Here is a 17930-nt window from a genome sequence, read left to right on the forward strand (position 1 = left end):
TATTTCCTAGAAGTGAGGTCCAACTAGCCGTTAAAAAGGAATTACATGAGGCTAGTCCCTCCTCTCATTTTGGTTGTAGTTGAACTGTGAGATCAAATGCCATAATAGAACTTTTTGTTGCAAACTTTATGTGCACGTTGTGGATTAATTCTTTCCATTCCATTTTTCCTGAGCGCTTATTGTAATCGGTCTTAATAAGATATAAACAAGTAAATCCAAATCACATAGCAGTTGGAGGGTCGATCCATTGAGGGACTACATAGTCACGTGGAAGGGACAACCAAGGCATTAGTCTTCGTTGTAACCACGTCGGAGGTTGGAGTTATTGGAACCACTGGTTGGATAAATCCTTATCGAGGATATCTTCAACTAGGTGAAGATCTCAAACAACCCCATAGTCGACCCAAAGATTGGAGACACTTCGCTAAAACTCTCCGCTAGTTGGATCTGAAAACTTGTGGAGCTATCTTAAACAAAGGTGGGGGCAATTAGTCTTCTCAACTCCAAGCCCGTCTCTTGTCCAAATTGCAAGGCTAACTTAAGAGTGGTTGTGTTTCGCAACAGCAATTGGAAGGTAATACTTGGCCACAGTAAGCATATCTCAGCAACCATCTTATTTGAAAAGTATTAAAATCTATCATTTTCCTATTTTATAAAAATAAAAACAAAAATATTTACTAGCCTGTACTTTCTAATTTTTTATCTCAAAATAGCTAGTTAATCCTTGAGGTTTTGAGCTACATTTTCATATTCAATTCAAAGAAGAGATATACCCTTCTTTTTGGGCTTTAAACAGACATATTTCATGAAGTATATCAAGTCTATTTTGCATATCTGCATTACTTTACAGCAATATACTCAATCCGGCAAATTTCAAAGTACAAGGGCTATTTCCAAGTAAGTATATATCACCCAAACCCTTGTATTAGTTTCCAAATTTGTTTCTGAAGTTTAGATCGTTGTTCCGGGGCCTATTTAGAGCTTATTCGAACCACTGGAAGGTTAAATTACTAGCTGCAATAATTTTTTGAGTTTTCACTGAGTGGAAATTTGACTCCAAAATTCAAATCTCTACAACAAGTTTCTAGCTTGCTAGAAATGCAAATTTTGTTGTAGATTTGGAGCTTAGGAAAGTCTAAAATTTAAGTTGATACATTATTGGTATCTTAGCTTCCCCCACCCCTAGATCATCAATCTAGAGTGGGCATATGCTTTTGGGTGGCCTCAGAAGGGGGTTTACTTTGTTGTTTATTGTTTTTCAGAGCTATAGTCACAGGATAGCAAGCATAATAACACAGGACAAACCCTTACAAAAGGTACACTTCAAGGATAACTTTTATATTTCATAAGAATATTAACTGTGTGCTCTTTTGAACTGTTTACAAATCTAATATCTTGAGTTTAAAATAAGTTCCATTGTTGGTCTGCACTATTTACTGCATAAATATCATTTCCAGATTAACATAATTAGACAAATTAACTCCTCTCTTCATCTTAGACCCCATTTTAAGGCACTAGTCTAATCTCTTGGGTGAAGCAATTTGTATAGAGAATCCTCCTATAGCCATTTAGGTAAGAATTGGGCTTAAAGAGTGGGCAGTTATTCTATGTGTGCTATCTTAGCATCTTGTATGAACCTTGACAAGACTGCTAGTTTGGGTGGTAACAGATTATTTGTTGGAGGTAGCTTGCATTGTGGGGCAGATTAGGGGTATTTTGCTCAATGTTGTGGAGAAGTGCCCCCTCCCTCGGACCTGCTCCTGGAGCACACTCCAAATGGAAGCGCAAAGGGAGCAGCTCAGCCGAAATCACTCCCGTTTGGGAGCAATTTTCAGGAGCGCACTCAGGAAAAAAATTGTGCTCCATGGTTTCTTCGAGAGCAATCAGGGAGCATCACTCCCCGATCGCTCCTGAATCGATTTTAACGACGGGGAGGGATACGGGAGCAATCGCTCCCACCATTTAACGCCCACGCACGGCCAAGAAAGGGAATTTTTTTGGAGGGAAATGGGGGGGCCAAAAAGAATAAAAGGCCTCCTCCATTCCCACTTAACATCATTTTATGAGTGTAAGATTGAGAGGGTTTGAGCCTTGAGGGGCTTGTGGGAGATTGAAGGGAGATTGTGGGAGCTTGCAAGGGAGATTGAAGGCTACCATTTATGAGAGCTTGGGAGATTGAAGGCTACCACCACCATTGGAGAGCCAAAGAGGTAGGGTCTAATCCCATTCATTTTTTTCCCATGTAACATTTGCATTTTTTATATGTTGAATGAATATAGAATCTAGATGTCCACTTCTACTCTTTCCCATTCCTCCCTCATTTTATTGCAAGTAAGATTCTCAAGCTTCAACAAACATGATGGGTATATGGCTTAGCCTTATCTTGTCGGTTCCATTTTTTGCTATGATGATGGTGTTGGGAAACAGAAGAAGTGACAAAGATGATGAAGAAGTGGGTAGTGGTGAATTAGGATACCCTGGAGAAGAGGAGGAAGAGTACCAAGAGGAAAAGGAGGATAATGGGAGTGAAGATGCTGGAAAGAAAACTACGGTAGACCAAACACGCTTGTGGAAACATGTTACAAGGCTTGGAGGAGAGAAAGGGGGCGGAACCACTAAATTTATATGCCCCCATTGCAAAGCTACTTACACATGTTCATATACCCATGCCAGAAAGTATCTATGTGGGAAAATTCCATGGGATGGAAATAAGCAAATAGGAATCAAAACCTATGCAAATGTGCCAACACAACATAGAGCCAAATTAATAAGGCAAAAGGAGGAAGCACAATGCAAATCAAAAAGATAAAAGGGTGAACATGACACCACTACCACAGATAAAGAAAGAACTCCATCTACATCCACCAATGGTAGTGGATCCGCAACCACAAGCACAGACATCCCTTTAAGGCGTAGAACAATATCATAATTCCTTGATCAAGATTGTAGGGATCTAATCCATAATGTATGCATGAATAAAATAATTCAAAACATAATTTCTGCTTAACCGAATTAGGTGATCTTTAGGTCGATTTTGGTCCTCTCAAAAAGAGGAGTTTAATGCACATATTATCTTCATCATTTGATTTTTTCAATGTGGAATTTGACCCTAGTTGCAAAATTAACACTCCCTCTCAACTAGGAAGAATTCCACCTTTCAATATTTGTCAGTCTCTGCTCAAATCTATCTGCTGAAACTTTCTCGGATCTAGAAGAAGAATCAAGGAGCAATCGCTTCCACCCTTATCTAGCAATAGGATAACTCATCATACAGGGGAGTAATGCTCTCAACGCTTGAATCATATCGGGTTCTCTCAACCCATCCTATTGCTTACTGATCTTCCCAACAATGACCCTGAATAGTTATGTGGTAGAACACTCGCATCATAATTGCCTTAGGTTGTAAACCCCCAAGTACACTTTCTCGTTGGCCAGACGAAGAGCAGTACTCCCAACAAGCCCAGCTTGTGGGTATGATGCTAACTGGGGTATACTCTGGAAAGACCAAGTTAGGGTGAGCTACAACTCCAACCCTATGGGTAACGGATAGATATAACTCCCTATTGTCCATAGTTCCCGCAACCCCAAGAGCCCTCTCTCTCAATTCCTCACCCTGGAAGCTCAAACAGGGCAGGAAGAGTTAGCTCAATGTTCTTGATCAGCGTTGCCCCTCATCCAGAGGGGACACATCCATCAGTCGAAGCTGCTCTCTAAATACCAAGAACTTTCTCTTGGGTAATGCCTTCATGAGAATATCTGCAATTTGTTCATCTGTCGATATGTGATGGAGCTTGACAGCTCCTCTCTGTATCATGTCTCGAATGAAGTGATATTGAATCTCAATATGCTTGGACTTGTCATGAAACACAGGATTCTCTGCCAAACGGATCCCACTCTTGTTGTCACAGTATATCACTGTAGTATCCAGGACCTGCTCAAGTAGCTCTCCAAAGAGCTTTCTCAACCAGACTACTTTGCAGCTAGCCATGCTAGCAACAATGTATTCTGCTTCGACTGTACTCAAAGCTACAAACTTTTGTTTCATGGTAGAACCAAGGCTAAAGCAGCATCCAGATGTACTCTTTCTGTCAATAATGTTTCCTGCCCAATCAGCATCAGTGTAACCATGAAGTTGAACATTTCTTGCAGAATACCTCAAGCCAAGTGTAATTGACCCATGCAAATATCTCAATATGTGTTTAGCAGCTATCCAATGTGAGTGGTGGGGTTCGGTCAAATATTGACTCAAAGTGTTTACTACATAGCATATGTCTGGGCGAGTGTTCACAAGGAACATTAGAGCCCCAATCAATTGTATGTACTAAGATGGATTTTCTAAGTCTGGTCCTGTAGCATCTCCACATAGTTTCTTGAAGTTTATTTCCATTGGAGTGACCATAGATTTACATTGGGTCAGTCCAAATCTTTCAAGCAACTTTACAATATATTTTCCTTGTGAGAGGAAAATCTTACCAGGCTTTTGCCACACTTCAAGACCCAAAAAGTAGTGCATGAGACCAAGGTCTTTCATTTCAAATTCAGAGGCTAGCTTCCTCTTACATTCAATCATCAGAGGCTCACTACCTGTCAAAAATAGATCGTCAACATATAAAACCAAAATCAATGGCATACCTTGGACTACCTTGAAATAGAGGTTGGGATCGACATTACTTCTTGTGAATCCCAGCTTCACTAAGTAACTGTCAATACGTGCATACCAAGCTCGGGGAGCTTGCTTCAAACCATACAATGCCTTCTTCAACTTGCAAACATGTGTTCTTCGATCTTCCATTTCGAATCCTTGAGGTTGTTCAACATATACCTCTTCCTGTAACATGCCATGGAGGAAAGCGGTCTTTACATCCATCTGATGAAGAGTCCATCCCTAACTTGCAGCAAGGGCAACTATAGAACGAATGGTTGTATATCGGGCTACCGGAGCAAATATGTCATCATAATCTTCTCCCTCTTTCTGAGAGAAACCTCGAGCCATGAATCTTGCTTTATATTTCTTAATGTTGCCATCAATTCCATGTTTGATTTTAAATAAACATTTTGAAGTCACAACAGACTTACCTTTTGGTCTAGGTACAACATCCCATACATCATTTTTCATAATTGATTCATATTCTTCAGCCATAACATCCTTCCAAACTTGTTCTTTTACTGCTTCTTCAAATGCGGATGGTTTGGCATGAATCATAGTACTCATAGCAGCAACATATCCCTGTTACATACATGGTTGTTTCCTTTCTCTATATGATCTGCGAATGGGGACATTTCTTTCAATATCCTGTAATGTATCTCGATGCCAAAGTGGTCTCTTCTTGGAGGGAGGATCACTTGGAGGAGGATCTAACGGATCTATAGAGTCTATGGGATCATCAAGCATATCGGACTCAGGTGCAGACAGACCATCCAGAATATCCCAGTTATCATTCCCTTCCTTGGGAGGAGGAGGTGGATGAAGATCTCTTGCTTTACCAAGAGCTTCATCTTCATCAAATGTTACGTCCCTACTAATTCAACCTTTCTCTGACCGGGAATATAAATTCTATATGCTTTAGAATTGACACAATAACCCACAAATATACATTTTCTGCCAGTAGCTTCCAGATTGTTCCTTTTGTCTTTCAACACGTGAAAATATACTGGACATCCAAATATACGAAGATGGTTGATATCAGGCTTAATCCCTGTGAATATTTCTTTAGGAGTTTTGTTTTCTAATGCTTGATGAGGCACTCTGTTCTGAACATATACTAATCTGAATCTTGGGGGGAGGCCCCCAAGTCTAAAAAATTGAAATGGATCTTAAGGGGAGAGACCCCCTAGATTTGAAAAATTGAAATGGCAGAAGAAAAGAGAAGAACACAATAACAAAACCAGAAAGAATTTTTTTTATTAAAACAGATAATAACTGTAAAAGCTACATTGTGGTGGACAATCTGTCCTTTTACAAAATGCGACTTGTACTTATAGCCTTTTTCAGTTACAATACCACGGGTAAATTCCATGGGTGAATGAATATCATGGGTGGATGTCACAATACCATGGGTGAATGAATACCATAGGTGGATGCCACTTACAATACCATGGGTGGATGAATACCATGGGTTGATGCCATTTTCTATTCAGATCATTCCTCCCTCCTTAAGAAGCAATGGTCCCCATTGTGTGAAGTTCCCTCCTACGAAGCCTTTGTTGAATATGAAGAACCACTAAAGAAAAGGGTTTTATGTGGTTAACCCATAAACATGATAAACGAAGATCCAAGGATAGAGATACCCTGTAATGCTTGTGACCAACTGTGATACTGACAATGTGCGACCTAGCAAATGGACTTCGATGAAGTGTGGGTTTGTGGATGACCCATAACCATGATGAACGAAGATCCGAGGATAAAGATACCCTGTAATGCTTGTGACCAACTGTGATACTGACAGTGTGCGGCCTAGCAAATGGACTTCGATGAAGTGTGGGTTTGTGGATGACCCATAACCATGACAAACGAAGATTTGAGGATAGAGATACCCTGTAATGCTTGTGACCAACTGTGATACTAACAGTGTGCGGCCTAGCAAATGGACTTCGATGATAAGGATTTTGTGTGGTTGACCCATAACCGTGATGTTGATTGTTGATGAAGTAGCAGGTGCCTACATAACCTGGGGTGGGAGGGCACGTCTCCAAAGAACCCAAGTCGAACGCTGCTATGCTGAAACTGATGAATGTGAAGCAGGTGCCTACTAAAGTGGGGTGGGAGGGCACGTCTCCAAAGGAAACCCGCTCTGAATGATGCTCCATAGTTAAAATGGACATAAGTCGGTCAATATAACTCAGAATCTTTATTATAACCTGTTTTTGGAAACAGAATGACCATTCTGCATCTTCCCATGTGTTGGCAATTCTTATCTGGACACTCTGGAATGTCTGCAACTGTTCCGCCGTCACAAAGGTTCTGAAAAAATAGTTGATTTTAAATCAGCGATATCTCCCACATCCGAACTTCGATTCGACCCATTTTTTTTTAAATTGGGTGATTTTTCAAGAGGAGCTCAAATCTGCAATCATTGTTTTGAAATTCTGCACAAAAACTGCAAAAATGATAGGAGAGTCGTCATCCACCAGTTGTCGTTAGAAAACATTCTACAACATAGCTGATTTTAAATCAACGATATCTCCCTCATCCAAACTCTGATTCGGTCGAATTTGTTTTTGAATTTTGGTATTTTTTCGCAAGGAATCCAAATCTGTTATTTTTTTTTTGTAAATTTTGCATCAAATGTTTCAGATCTAATCTGCAAACTCGCTGCCCAAAAAATTCCTGCAAAAAAATGAAAAAACAAAATTCTTCCCGCTTTGCCCAAGAAAGTGCTTTGTGGAGGTAGTAACACGTGCATAAGTTTGTTGAAGATTGTTGCAAAACTTTGAAATTGAAATATGCATCAAACCCTCATTTCCATGGAGTCGTAACCTGAATCTGATACCACTAATCCGAATCTTGGGGGGAGGCCCCCAAGATCTAAAAAATTGAAATGGATCTTAGGGGGAGAGACCTCCTAGATCTGAAAAACTGAAATGGCAGAAGAAAAGAGGAGAACACACAATAACAAAACCACAAAGAATTTTTTTTATTAAAACAGATAATAACTGTAAAGGCTACATTGTGGTGGACAATCTGTCATTTTACAAAATGCGACTTGTTACTTATAGCATTTTTCGGTTACAATACCATGGGTAAATTCCATAGGTAAATGAATATCAAGGGTGGATGTCACAATACCATGGGCAAATACCATGGGTGAATGAATACCATAGGTGGATGCCACTTACAATACCATGGGTGGATGCCACTTACAATACCATGGGTAAATTCCATGGGTGGATGAATAACATAAGTGGATGAATACCATGGGTTGATGCCATTTTCTATTCGGATCATATACAGCAGTAGATGTCGCTTTAACCCAAAGTAATTTTGGAACCTTTTGATCATGTAGCATAGCACAGAAAACTTCTAGTATAGACTTGTTCTTTCTTTCGGCTAGACCATTATGTTCGGGGGTATATGGTACAATTGTTTCCTTCTTGATTCCGTCTTTCTTGCAAAATGCTATGAATTCTTTTGACATGTATTCTCCTCCATTGTCGGACCTGAAGACTTTGATTCTCTTTCCTAATTGATTTTCGATCAAGGCTTTGAATTCCTTGAATGTTTCAAAGGCTTCATCCTTATGCGTAAGATAATATATCCATGTCTTTTTTGAGAAGTCGTCGATAAAAGTAATGAAGTAGAGATGACCACCAACTGAATGTATAGGCATCGGACCACATATATCAAAATGAATGAGATGAAGAATGTCATGGGTTTTGTTCTTACTTGAGGGAAATGGTCCCCTTGTTTTCTTTCCACTTGCACAACTTGGGCAGACTCCATCATGACGAGCCTGAACATCGAGAATACCAGAGACCAATTTCTTCAATTTCGAAAGTGCATCATAGTGAAGATGAGCCAGTCTGTGGTGCCATAGTTCGCTCAAGTGATTGATATTATGAACCAATGCAAAGAGAGGTCTTCCAGAGATTTTGTAGATTCCTTCAAATCTCGATCCTAAAGTGAAGGCATCCTTCATAGGTGAATCAACAAGCCAAGTAGAAATTTACCTTTGATGAAGGCAACCCTCATCCCTTTATCTTCTAATGTGGATACAGATACCAGGTTCTTCATTAAACCTGGTACATACATAACATCATGCAACAGAACTGATTCCCCAGAATTTAACTGAAATTTAATGGACCCAAAGCCTTTCACGAGATGAGTAGAGTTGTCTCCAAGAATGATCTTTAACTTAGTCTCCCTCTCTACCAGATCAGAGAGGACTTTATAACCAGAGAAATGATGATTGGCGCCACTATCAACTAACCAACTATCCCACGAATCTAGTGGAGAAGAGCTAGTAAGAGCAGAAATGAGAAGGGCGATGTTCTTCACGATCACTTGAGGAGTCTCTTCTGAATCTTCTATCATAGTTCTTCCTTTGAAAGTCTTTTCTTCTTTTGTCATTGTAGCTGCTTCTAGTGTTGTAGTGATGTCTTTTGTTCTTTTCTGGACAGTCACGAGCAAAGTGACCTTTCTTATGGCAACAGAAACATTCAACCTGAGATAATGATTGGTCATTTCTTCTTTTTGAGTTTTGGGTAGGAGGCTTTCGTGATGGACCTCCTTTTGCCTTCTTCTTCTTGTCGTGAGTGATATATGCAGCGGGCTCTCCCTCTTCATGCTTTTGAATCCTTCCTCTTGCTATCATCCTAGATTCTTCTTGCGTGAGCTTTCCAACAATTTCATCAAATGTCGGAAGGACATTGTTGTTGCTGATTGTAGTAATGAAGATTTCCCAAACAAGAGGTAGACCTCTAAGAGTCAAAACTACAAGTTCCCTATCTGACACATTTTCGCCAACCCTCTGCAATTGATCTCTAAGGCGGGAGATCCGAATAATGTAGGATTGAACTGTTCCCCTTTGTTCATCTTAGTTTTCTTGAGTTGATCTTTCAGAGTGATAATTTCATTCAAGTTGTTAACCTCATACATACCAGCTATCTTGTCATACATATCTTTGGACTTTCGTACATTCCCAACATAAGCAAGTAACTGATCTTGTAAACCATCATCTATAATTTGCTTTGCTTTGGACTCACCTTTCTTGTACTTGTTCTTGAGAGAAGCGGAAGCATTTTGTGGAGGTTTGGGCATCCTTCCTTGGATGTATTCCAACACATCATTGTTGTCAGCTATGATCTCCAATCTGACTTTCCATGCAACAAAGTTTGATGCATCACCCAACTTTTCATGCTCCTTGAAGGTAGAGGATGACATCTTGATCTTGAATAGGCGATCTGCTATCTGACGGAGAGGGCTTCAAATCTTGTCTTCTCTTGGGCTTGACTTTCACCTTAGCTCTGATACCATGTTAAATTTTTCAGATTGTTCTATGTTGTATCAGTTACTTTAGCCCAATTTATCTTTTCATTAACAGTGCATCCAATTTGTCAGTGGTATAATCAATCATAAATGTAACTGAAGAAAGAACAACATATGCAGTGATAGAGAAGGCAATAGCACAACCATAAGAGACAGCAGATTGGTCCAAGACCAGGGAAAAGCCATACTAGGGGGAAACCCTTTCAAATCTTCTTCTTTAGTAGATCGTCATGAAAAGTTTACAACAGTACAATGAGCCCAATACATATAATTTGCAGTAGAAAACAATAGATCAGATCTACAGATTTACAGATCTGTAATAACAGCAAAGGAACTCAGATTTACCAAATCATTGAAGATGACTGAAGCCAAGATACCAAAAACTCAGATTTGAACTGGGTCACCCTCATCAACATTGTCTGCGAGCGACTGAAACCTCAGGTCGCTCTCATGAAGGCGGTATGTGTTCGACTAAAACTGCACAGTCGCTCTCAGGAGATCATTGTGCGTGCGACCTCGGCCCCAGACTGTAAAAACCCACAATTTCACCCTTAAGGAGTTGTGCGAGCGATCAAGAAGGCCAAAGTCGCTCTCTAGTTGAGTTGTGCCAGCGATTGCACTGTCAAAGTCGCTCTCAGGACTTCCTAGTGTGAGCAACCAGGGACCAGAACCTTCTGAACTCAAAGTCACTCCCTCTGAACTGTGTGCGAGCAACCAGAGAGCCAAAGTCGCTCTCTTGACCTCTCTGTGCCTACAACCGTGGACGGAAAACTTATGATCTGTGACAGCGACCGAGATCCAGAAAACCCAAACCCAGAGCGAACCTTATACTCTCAGACCCAATACAAACTTCTGTCGATGAACCTGTGCGAGCCAAAACAAAATAGAAGAATAAAACATGCCTTGATTGAGTGTGTCCAAATGAGCTTGAGGTCTCTTCCTTTTATAGTTTTTCTTGAGGGTTTACTTGGGGTTAAGATTGACCCAAGCAGTTACTCATGTGGTTAGAGGCTTAGAGCCGACCCATTCCATAATGTATGCATGAATAAAATAATTCAAAACTTAATTTCTGCTTAATCGAATTAGGTGATCTTTAGGTTGATTTTGGTCCTCTCGAAAAGAGGAATTTAATGCACATATTATCTTGATCATTTGATTTGTTCAATGTGGAATTTGACACTAGTTGCAAAATTAACAATTATAACTCATTGGTAATGAATTATGAATATGGTGCTTCGTGAAACGTTTCATTTCATGTTTGATATTATTTGTTATAGTTTGGTAATGGTTACAAGCACAACTTTAGTGATGACAAATGTTATATATTGAATTTTGAAACTTAAAGGTTGATGAGAATCGAGATGTTGTAACTTGTGGACCTTTGGTTGATGAAGATTATAACTACTAGATGATTGATGTTATATGGTTTAATCTATGTTTTATGCTTTTTATCATTAATTCATCATTCTACATGCTTTTGTTGAAACTTGACATATATACATCAAAATATATAAAAATATATATTATAGAAAAAATGCTCTCGGCCTAGAAGCTTCAGAAAATTGTCGCTTTCGTTCCTACTTCCAAGCAGCCTTGTTTTGCTCCCAAATGGTTCAGAAATGGTTAACAATCACTTTGCTACTGATTCTCTCCTCTTTGTGTGAGTTAACGAAGATTTTGTTGATGGTTATCTTGCATGCTTAGACACTTTTGCATTGCTTTAGTTGCAGAGGTCAACCCTCATGAAACTGATTTTTGGCTTATTGGGTTACCTTCCCCTCCTCAGTGGATCCCTACCGCTTGATCTTATTCACCCCAAAGTCATTGTCCATTATTTGATAGTCCCTTTTGAGATTGGTTTGTTGCCTATAGCCATGTGAGATCAGTGCTTACAAAGGTTGCAAAGCAAGTGACATGTTCGGCATCATAAAGATCTCCCCTTTGCACGGAAGTTGACAATGGTTGGATGCATTCTTCAAGCCTCTCATGTGTTTTATGTTTCTTGTTGGTTCCCCAACAAAGCCCAATTTTATCAGCTTGAGTGGATTTTGTGGGTATAATTGTGGTGTAAGTATGCTGGGGAGTGGGATCTTCCTTTGGCTCCTTAGGGCATGTGCAATATGCTCAAGGATGAGGGGGGCCTTAGTTTGATTAACATTGTATCTCAAGGTAGTATTCTTGAGGCCAAATGGGTGGCCCTATGCCTTGAGGGAATGATGTTCTAGCCAGATTTGTTTCTGCATAAGATGCTTTTAACTGAACATTTGGGTAGAGTTCGAGAGGTCTTTCGTTTATATGATATTATTTCTAAACCCTATTTTTTCAAGGTACAAGCTCTCTTAGCTTCAAAAGCATTTGGTTAGCCTAGAAAGTTGTTATAGGTCTAATCTAGTGGCATTCATAAGGCATTCAAAAGGTTGGGATCTAGCTTGTCAACAAATTTGGAGTTGGAGGTAGTTAGGTGATTGTGTTGTGGAGTAGCCTCACTTCCAAGCATGCAGGCTGAGCAAGAAAGGAAACTTCTTCTACAGAGATTTATGGGATCCTTGTACTTGCTCCAAGGAGGAGTGGCATTATCTTGCTCAAGAGTATGGTCTTCTAATAGTCCTTCCATTATGGAGTTGTGAGTGAGTTGTGAGCTTGTGAGACCTTACTCTGAGTCTAAGCTGTTTAAGATGCCTATGCCATTTTGGAGAGACTATGGGTAGAGCTTTGGTCATTCACATTTTTACTATGACTCCCATCATATGTACACATCTCTTCATCCAAGACATCCTCTCTCTCCAATCCTTAAGGCTAGTTGGTTATCTAAGGATCCGAACGAGCATTGGATATGTGTTGAAAATAGTAGCAAGAAAGGTTTCTTTCACTTGTGCCTTAGTTAAAGATACCTCAATGAGTTCTTCTTTAGTATGCTCGAGTTCCTATAAGTTAGGAATCAATTCTTATAAGTTAGGATGAATTCTTAAGATTTAGGATGAGTCCCTACAAATTAGCACAAATTCCTATAACTTAAGATGAGTTCCTAAAAGTTAGGACACGTTATGAAGCAGTTAACTAATATGCAAAAGTAGAAGGCTGAGTTTATTGTCTTCTAGTGAGAGTTAATTTGGGAAAAGGATAAGTGATTGAATCTCAAGCTCTAGAATTGAGATGAGACGAGTTGGATGAGTTAGTTAACAAAGTTGACTCGTCAATCACAAAATCAATTCCTAAATATAATTTGCCAGATTTAGCCATTTGAATTGCTTATAAGGAGGATGAAGGCACAATTGTAATCATTCTTCTTGAGCACAAGTGTTGTGTGTGAACTTGTAAGAGTGACAAGAACGAGAACGAGCTTGTGTGCGAGAATTCATAGAGGAAGAACTGCCTTGGGAATGTGCTAGGAAATACGAACTTATTTCCTAGGATTTGCGCAAGGATTTCGGAGCTCATCCAGGCAAGGCAAGAAGGCATAAGGATCGGGGATCTTTCAGGGGTTTCAAGCTTAGTACAAGCAGAGAAAACCAGATTGGTTTCTATTGAAACAAGATAGTTTTTGTAAGAGATCTATTGTTCATTCTTCTATCAATAAAATTCTCAAACAAGCAAAGGGTTTTCCCAATTGGGTTCCCTAGAAAAAAATGAGTTGTTGAATTGTGTGATTGTGTGATTGTATATCTATTTCTGTTCCTATTCTGCTGCAAAATAAGTAGAGAAATTCTGTGTCTATATGAAAAGAAATTAGTTTTCAGATCGTTCATAATAGCAGTTGCAGAATTTCTTGGATTTTCTACAATATGTCATCATTAATGTCTCTGGTCTGTTCAGTTAACTTACAAGCTGAGGGATTTTACCCAGTTGGTGATCTATCTAGGGATTCCATCCAAAGCCAAGTTGGCCAAGAGTGGTCTCTTGGGTGGCCTCTGTCTAGTCTGCCAACATTCAAAGACTATCAAGCATATCTTCTGGAGTTCCAGTTTGCCAAGCATTATTAGAGTTCTTTTGGGGATCAGCATTCTGTGTTACTTCAGGGCAGGATTCACTGGCACATAGCCATGTTTCAGGATTTCCACTCTCTTGTTCGCGAAGCTTTCATTGGGATTAACATTGTTGGCAGATATCGGCTTTGGTTTTTCTATGGCAACTCAAGTGCAAGTTTGTTTTGCTTAGGAGTCTAGTTGTTTGTCAGTATTCAGTTCTATGTGTAGAGATGTGGCGCACCATCAGTTTTTGGCAGAGGGAGTTATGCTGATCAAATATGCTGAATCTTTGGATCCCACAAAGTAATCTACTTTTATTTCTCCTTTAGTAGCTCTCAGGAAGAGGTGAGGAAGTTCATTGTATATACCCTTCCGCTTTTGGCATTTCTGGTTGCAAATCATTTTTCTGTAAATATAAGACATATTTTTCCAAAAAAAATATTGCATTATACCTAAAGTAATCCCTTTCTCATACACGGCCTGAAAATTTTTTGCATTTTCAATTGCAGATACTTTCCTGTCTGGGCCGAGCAGGAGCAGTCCCTTGTCACTCCGCTCTTATTGAGGTAATTTATATTCTTTCATGCAATAAGGCCTCGGCTTTCTTGCCCAAACAAAGGCATTTTTGAGGGGGGTAAAGTCTGTTTTCTGGAATAGGGCCAGTCTTGCCATTCAGTGAAGATTATGTGTCAAATGAAAATTTAATCATAAAACAAAGCCATTTGACTTGTGATTCAATGCGGGCTTGCTAACTTATCATTGCTTAACAAAAGCAAGCTTCTCCCACGCAAGCTGTTAAAAAACATAACAAAATACTCACTAAAATAACATAACAAAACGCTCACCATTTCTTGGTAACAAAATGCACATTGTGATTGCAACTTACATGATTTTACATCAATTTCAACTTTCCAGCTACTAACGATGACGATGGATTTTGCACCTTGTAAGTTGTTCCGTAGTCCAATTTTCCAATAATTTTGTTGTAAATACACTGTTTTCTAATTAGCATGCAAACCAGGAACATATTTGCTATATTGCCTAATAATAATAAATCACTGTACCAGAAAATTTTGAAAAAATAAAATAAATCATTGTACCAATTTTTTTTTTATTAATTAAAAAAACAAAGAACAACTAACTATTCACCACCTAAAAATGGGAGTCAACAGCTGAAAATTCTCAGACAGAGGCCGAACTATAGTTTCCATCTGTACTTGTCCGGTTGCATATAGATAAAGTGAACTGGGTCTAACTGCAACGAACAACCTATTGCCTATGTCCACATAGGCAGGTGTTTTGCTCTTAACAAATCATTAAGGAACTCAATTTCACCAGAAGATGTATCTTTTTTAAGAACTGTGGTCTTTCTCACCTAGATGAATAATTTGAAAAGTCACTTTCATGAAAGTGACACAAATTTCATTCAATTACAGAAACAATAAATCAAACCCAGCTACTCATAGACATTTAAACTCTAATAAAATTATATATTATTAAAGCAAACTAAAGCCGAAGGTGAATGCACTCCATGGATCGCAATTGTTGCCATTAAGGACATGAGAGCTTGAGAGAATGGCTATTTATTTATTTTTATTTTCACCGAGAGTAATAGTAGTTATCTGGCCAGACGATGAAAAAGAAAAAGAAAACCTACCGTCACAAAGACCATGTCTGCCCCATGAACAGCTGCCTCAACTAGAGCCTTGCTCTCCTCTGCAGCATGGATACCAATATCTGGGTTCCCACCTGCTCCAAGTCCTCTTGTGGACTTCTGACCAATCTGTAATCGGTATTCAGCACTCACAGGTGACATTTTCAATGCCTGAGCATCTGTGTTGATAACCCAGAACTCCACACCCTCCATATGACTCTCAATCATTCTGTTCACAGCATTTGAGCCCCCCCCTCCTACTCCTACAACCTTAATTGTGGCCTCATTGTAGTTTGGAGTAGAAAGCGAGTCTTGCCAGGGACCAGACACCGTGTTTGCATCCTCTTCTTCTCGAAAACCTGCTACATCTCGTCCATCATTCCAAAGAGTTGAAGCTCGAGGATTCATATCAAAGAGGGAATCTTGGTGACTGTAGGAAGAAAATGGTGGCGATGCTGATCTTACAAGATGCTTACACCTTTGACCATTTCTTAAATGCCCTGCAGCTGCAGAGCTTGCCAGGGACTTCACATTATTTCTTGTAAGTGCTGCATTCTTCTTCATGCACTCCAGATGTTCATTCTGTAGTCGAATACTGACATGAGGACAGAATCCAAACATGATATTCACAGGCTCTACATGGCTCCATAGTTCCATGGATGAATTAAGAAGCCTTGGCAAAACATTTGCCAGCTGACATGATTTGGAGTTCAGAGAAGAAGATCCCCTAAAAGACAACAATGAACTTAGTGAATGGGAAGACTGATCTCCTGAAAATACAAAATGAGAAGATCCCTGCGTTACAAACTCATGAGGTCTCCTGTTTATGGTGCTTTGGCAAGTGATTCCTCCAGATGGTCGGGAAACTGAACTTATTGAAGATGGTGGCCCAAACTGAAGAGAAAAAACCATTTTCATGGACATCTAAAGACAATGACCTAAAATTCCAAGTAGCAGCCTCTAACATACACCAATTAAGTTCCACAAGCCCACTCCATCATGTTCTTCTTCTTCGGCAAGAAGGATAAGATTTGTTCACACCACACATGTTTTCAAGCCTACCCAAATTTATTATATGTACATTGGACAAGAAAAAATGACTCCAAAACATCTTCCCCGCAACACTCGCGAGAAAATCTTTTGGAAGCTCTTGAAGCCCAGTGCAGTCCTACCGAAAATACAAGAGCACACACCTGCACAATGGAGATTTTTAAATGAATAAACAGTAAAACACCAAAGGACGCGTTGAAGCCTCTCTTCAATATAGGCAACAGTATATGCAGTAAGTCTTGGACTGGGGTTGCATTGCCAAGGAAATGGGTTCTCAGTTCGACACAATACAGTTCAAATCCTAAAAGACGCAATCCCTCAAAGACGAATAACAATGTACAACGACTACTTCAATTGTACAAACAACAATGCCACTTTGCTCAAGATGCCTACCCAACTGGACCAAATCTGTGAAACCCACCAAGAGTAGCTGATTTCCCATTAAATCATTAGGGTTAGTGTTGCAAGTGTAAATCCACAGTCACATCGAAAGCAGGAATTGATGACAAAGATGCAGAAAGACTCTCAAGACTTCAATGTGAATAAAATAAAATTCATCAAACTAAAGCAACCCTCGGAAATGCAAGAAATGTTCCCAATATTTCAAAATTCTAAATGACATATAATAAAAACAAAATAAATAACTGAATAAATTAACTACTGTACCCTGTGATCAAAATGTAGCAATTTGATAGATCATCTGCACAATTTCTCCGCTTCTACCAGATATTCGAAACTTACTGCAGTGATGTTTTCGAAAGTATCTTAGAGGTAATTTGAATTTCTAAGACTTGCAAGAGAGGATCATAATTACTGTGTTTGGAGTGACATGTTTTCGAAAATATGGTAACTCGAATTTCTAAGACTTGCAAGAGAGGATGGTAATTACTGTGTTTGGAGTGACAGTGCCTGTGCTTATTGATTCGTCTATGGAAGAAAAAATTATGACGAGAAAAGGAGCCACAGTCTTTATGGTATTTGCAGGTGTCGTGATTCCGTCTCTATCATTTTGATTTTATGATATTTTGGTGATACTTACTTGGGTTGCTTTATGCTTCAACACAAGATATCACACCGACAACTTTAACCACGTTTCTTAAGCCATCCATGTGCAGTAACAATATTGGCTTTTGGGTTTTGTTGGTCGTTCTTTGGTTTTGGTACAGTAATTGAATTGAAATTTTTATAGCTGAGATTAATTAATATATAAATTGATTTTTTTATTTAATTTTTTCTTAATTAATTTTATTTTATTTTAAATTATATGTTTAAGTTA

General features: G+C 39.2%; 1 protein-coding gene across 2 annotated transcripts in view; it reads right to left on the reverse strand.

The window, feature by feature from the left end:
- Positions 1-17675, reverse strand: part of LOC149156334 (cell division protein FtsZ homolog 2-1, chloroplastic-like) — a 206684-nt gene extending 189009 nt beyond the window's left edge. The window contains exons 1-3 of one of the 2 annotated variants that reach the window (XM_089438098.1): positions 17544-17670; positions 17321-17394; positions 15608-16797 (exon numbers count right to left, since the gene is read on the reverse strand). In XM_089438098.1, coding sequence (XP_089294224.1) covers positions 15608-16528 — 921 coding nt within the window. In that variant the 5' untranslated portion in view covers positions 16529-16797; positions 17321-17394; positions 17544-17670. Of the gene's footprint in view, positions 1-15607; positions 16798-17320 lie in introns of both variants that reach the window. The other variant, XM_089438097.1, reaches the window with a different exon arrangement.
- Between the last annotated feature and the right edge of the window lie 255 nt (positions 17676-17930).

The sequence above is a fragment of the Pinus tabuliformis genome, chromosome 9 (assembly GCF_031772625.1).
Source record: "Pinus tabuliformis cultivar Carrire ecotype Pingquan chromosome 9, CPIR1, whole genome shotgun sequence".
Lineage (NCBI taxonomy): Eukaryota > Viridiplantae > Streptophyta > Pinopsida > Pinales > Pinaceae > Pinus > Pinus tabuliformis.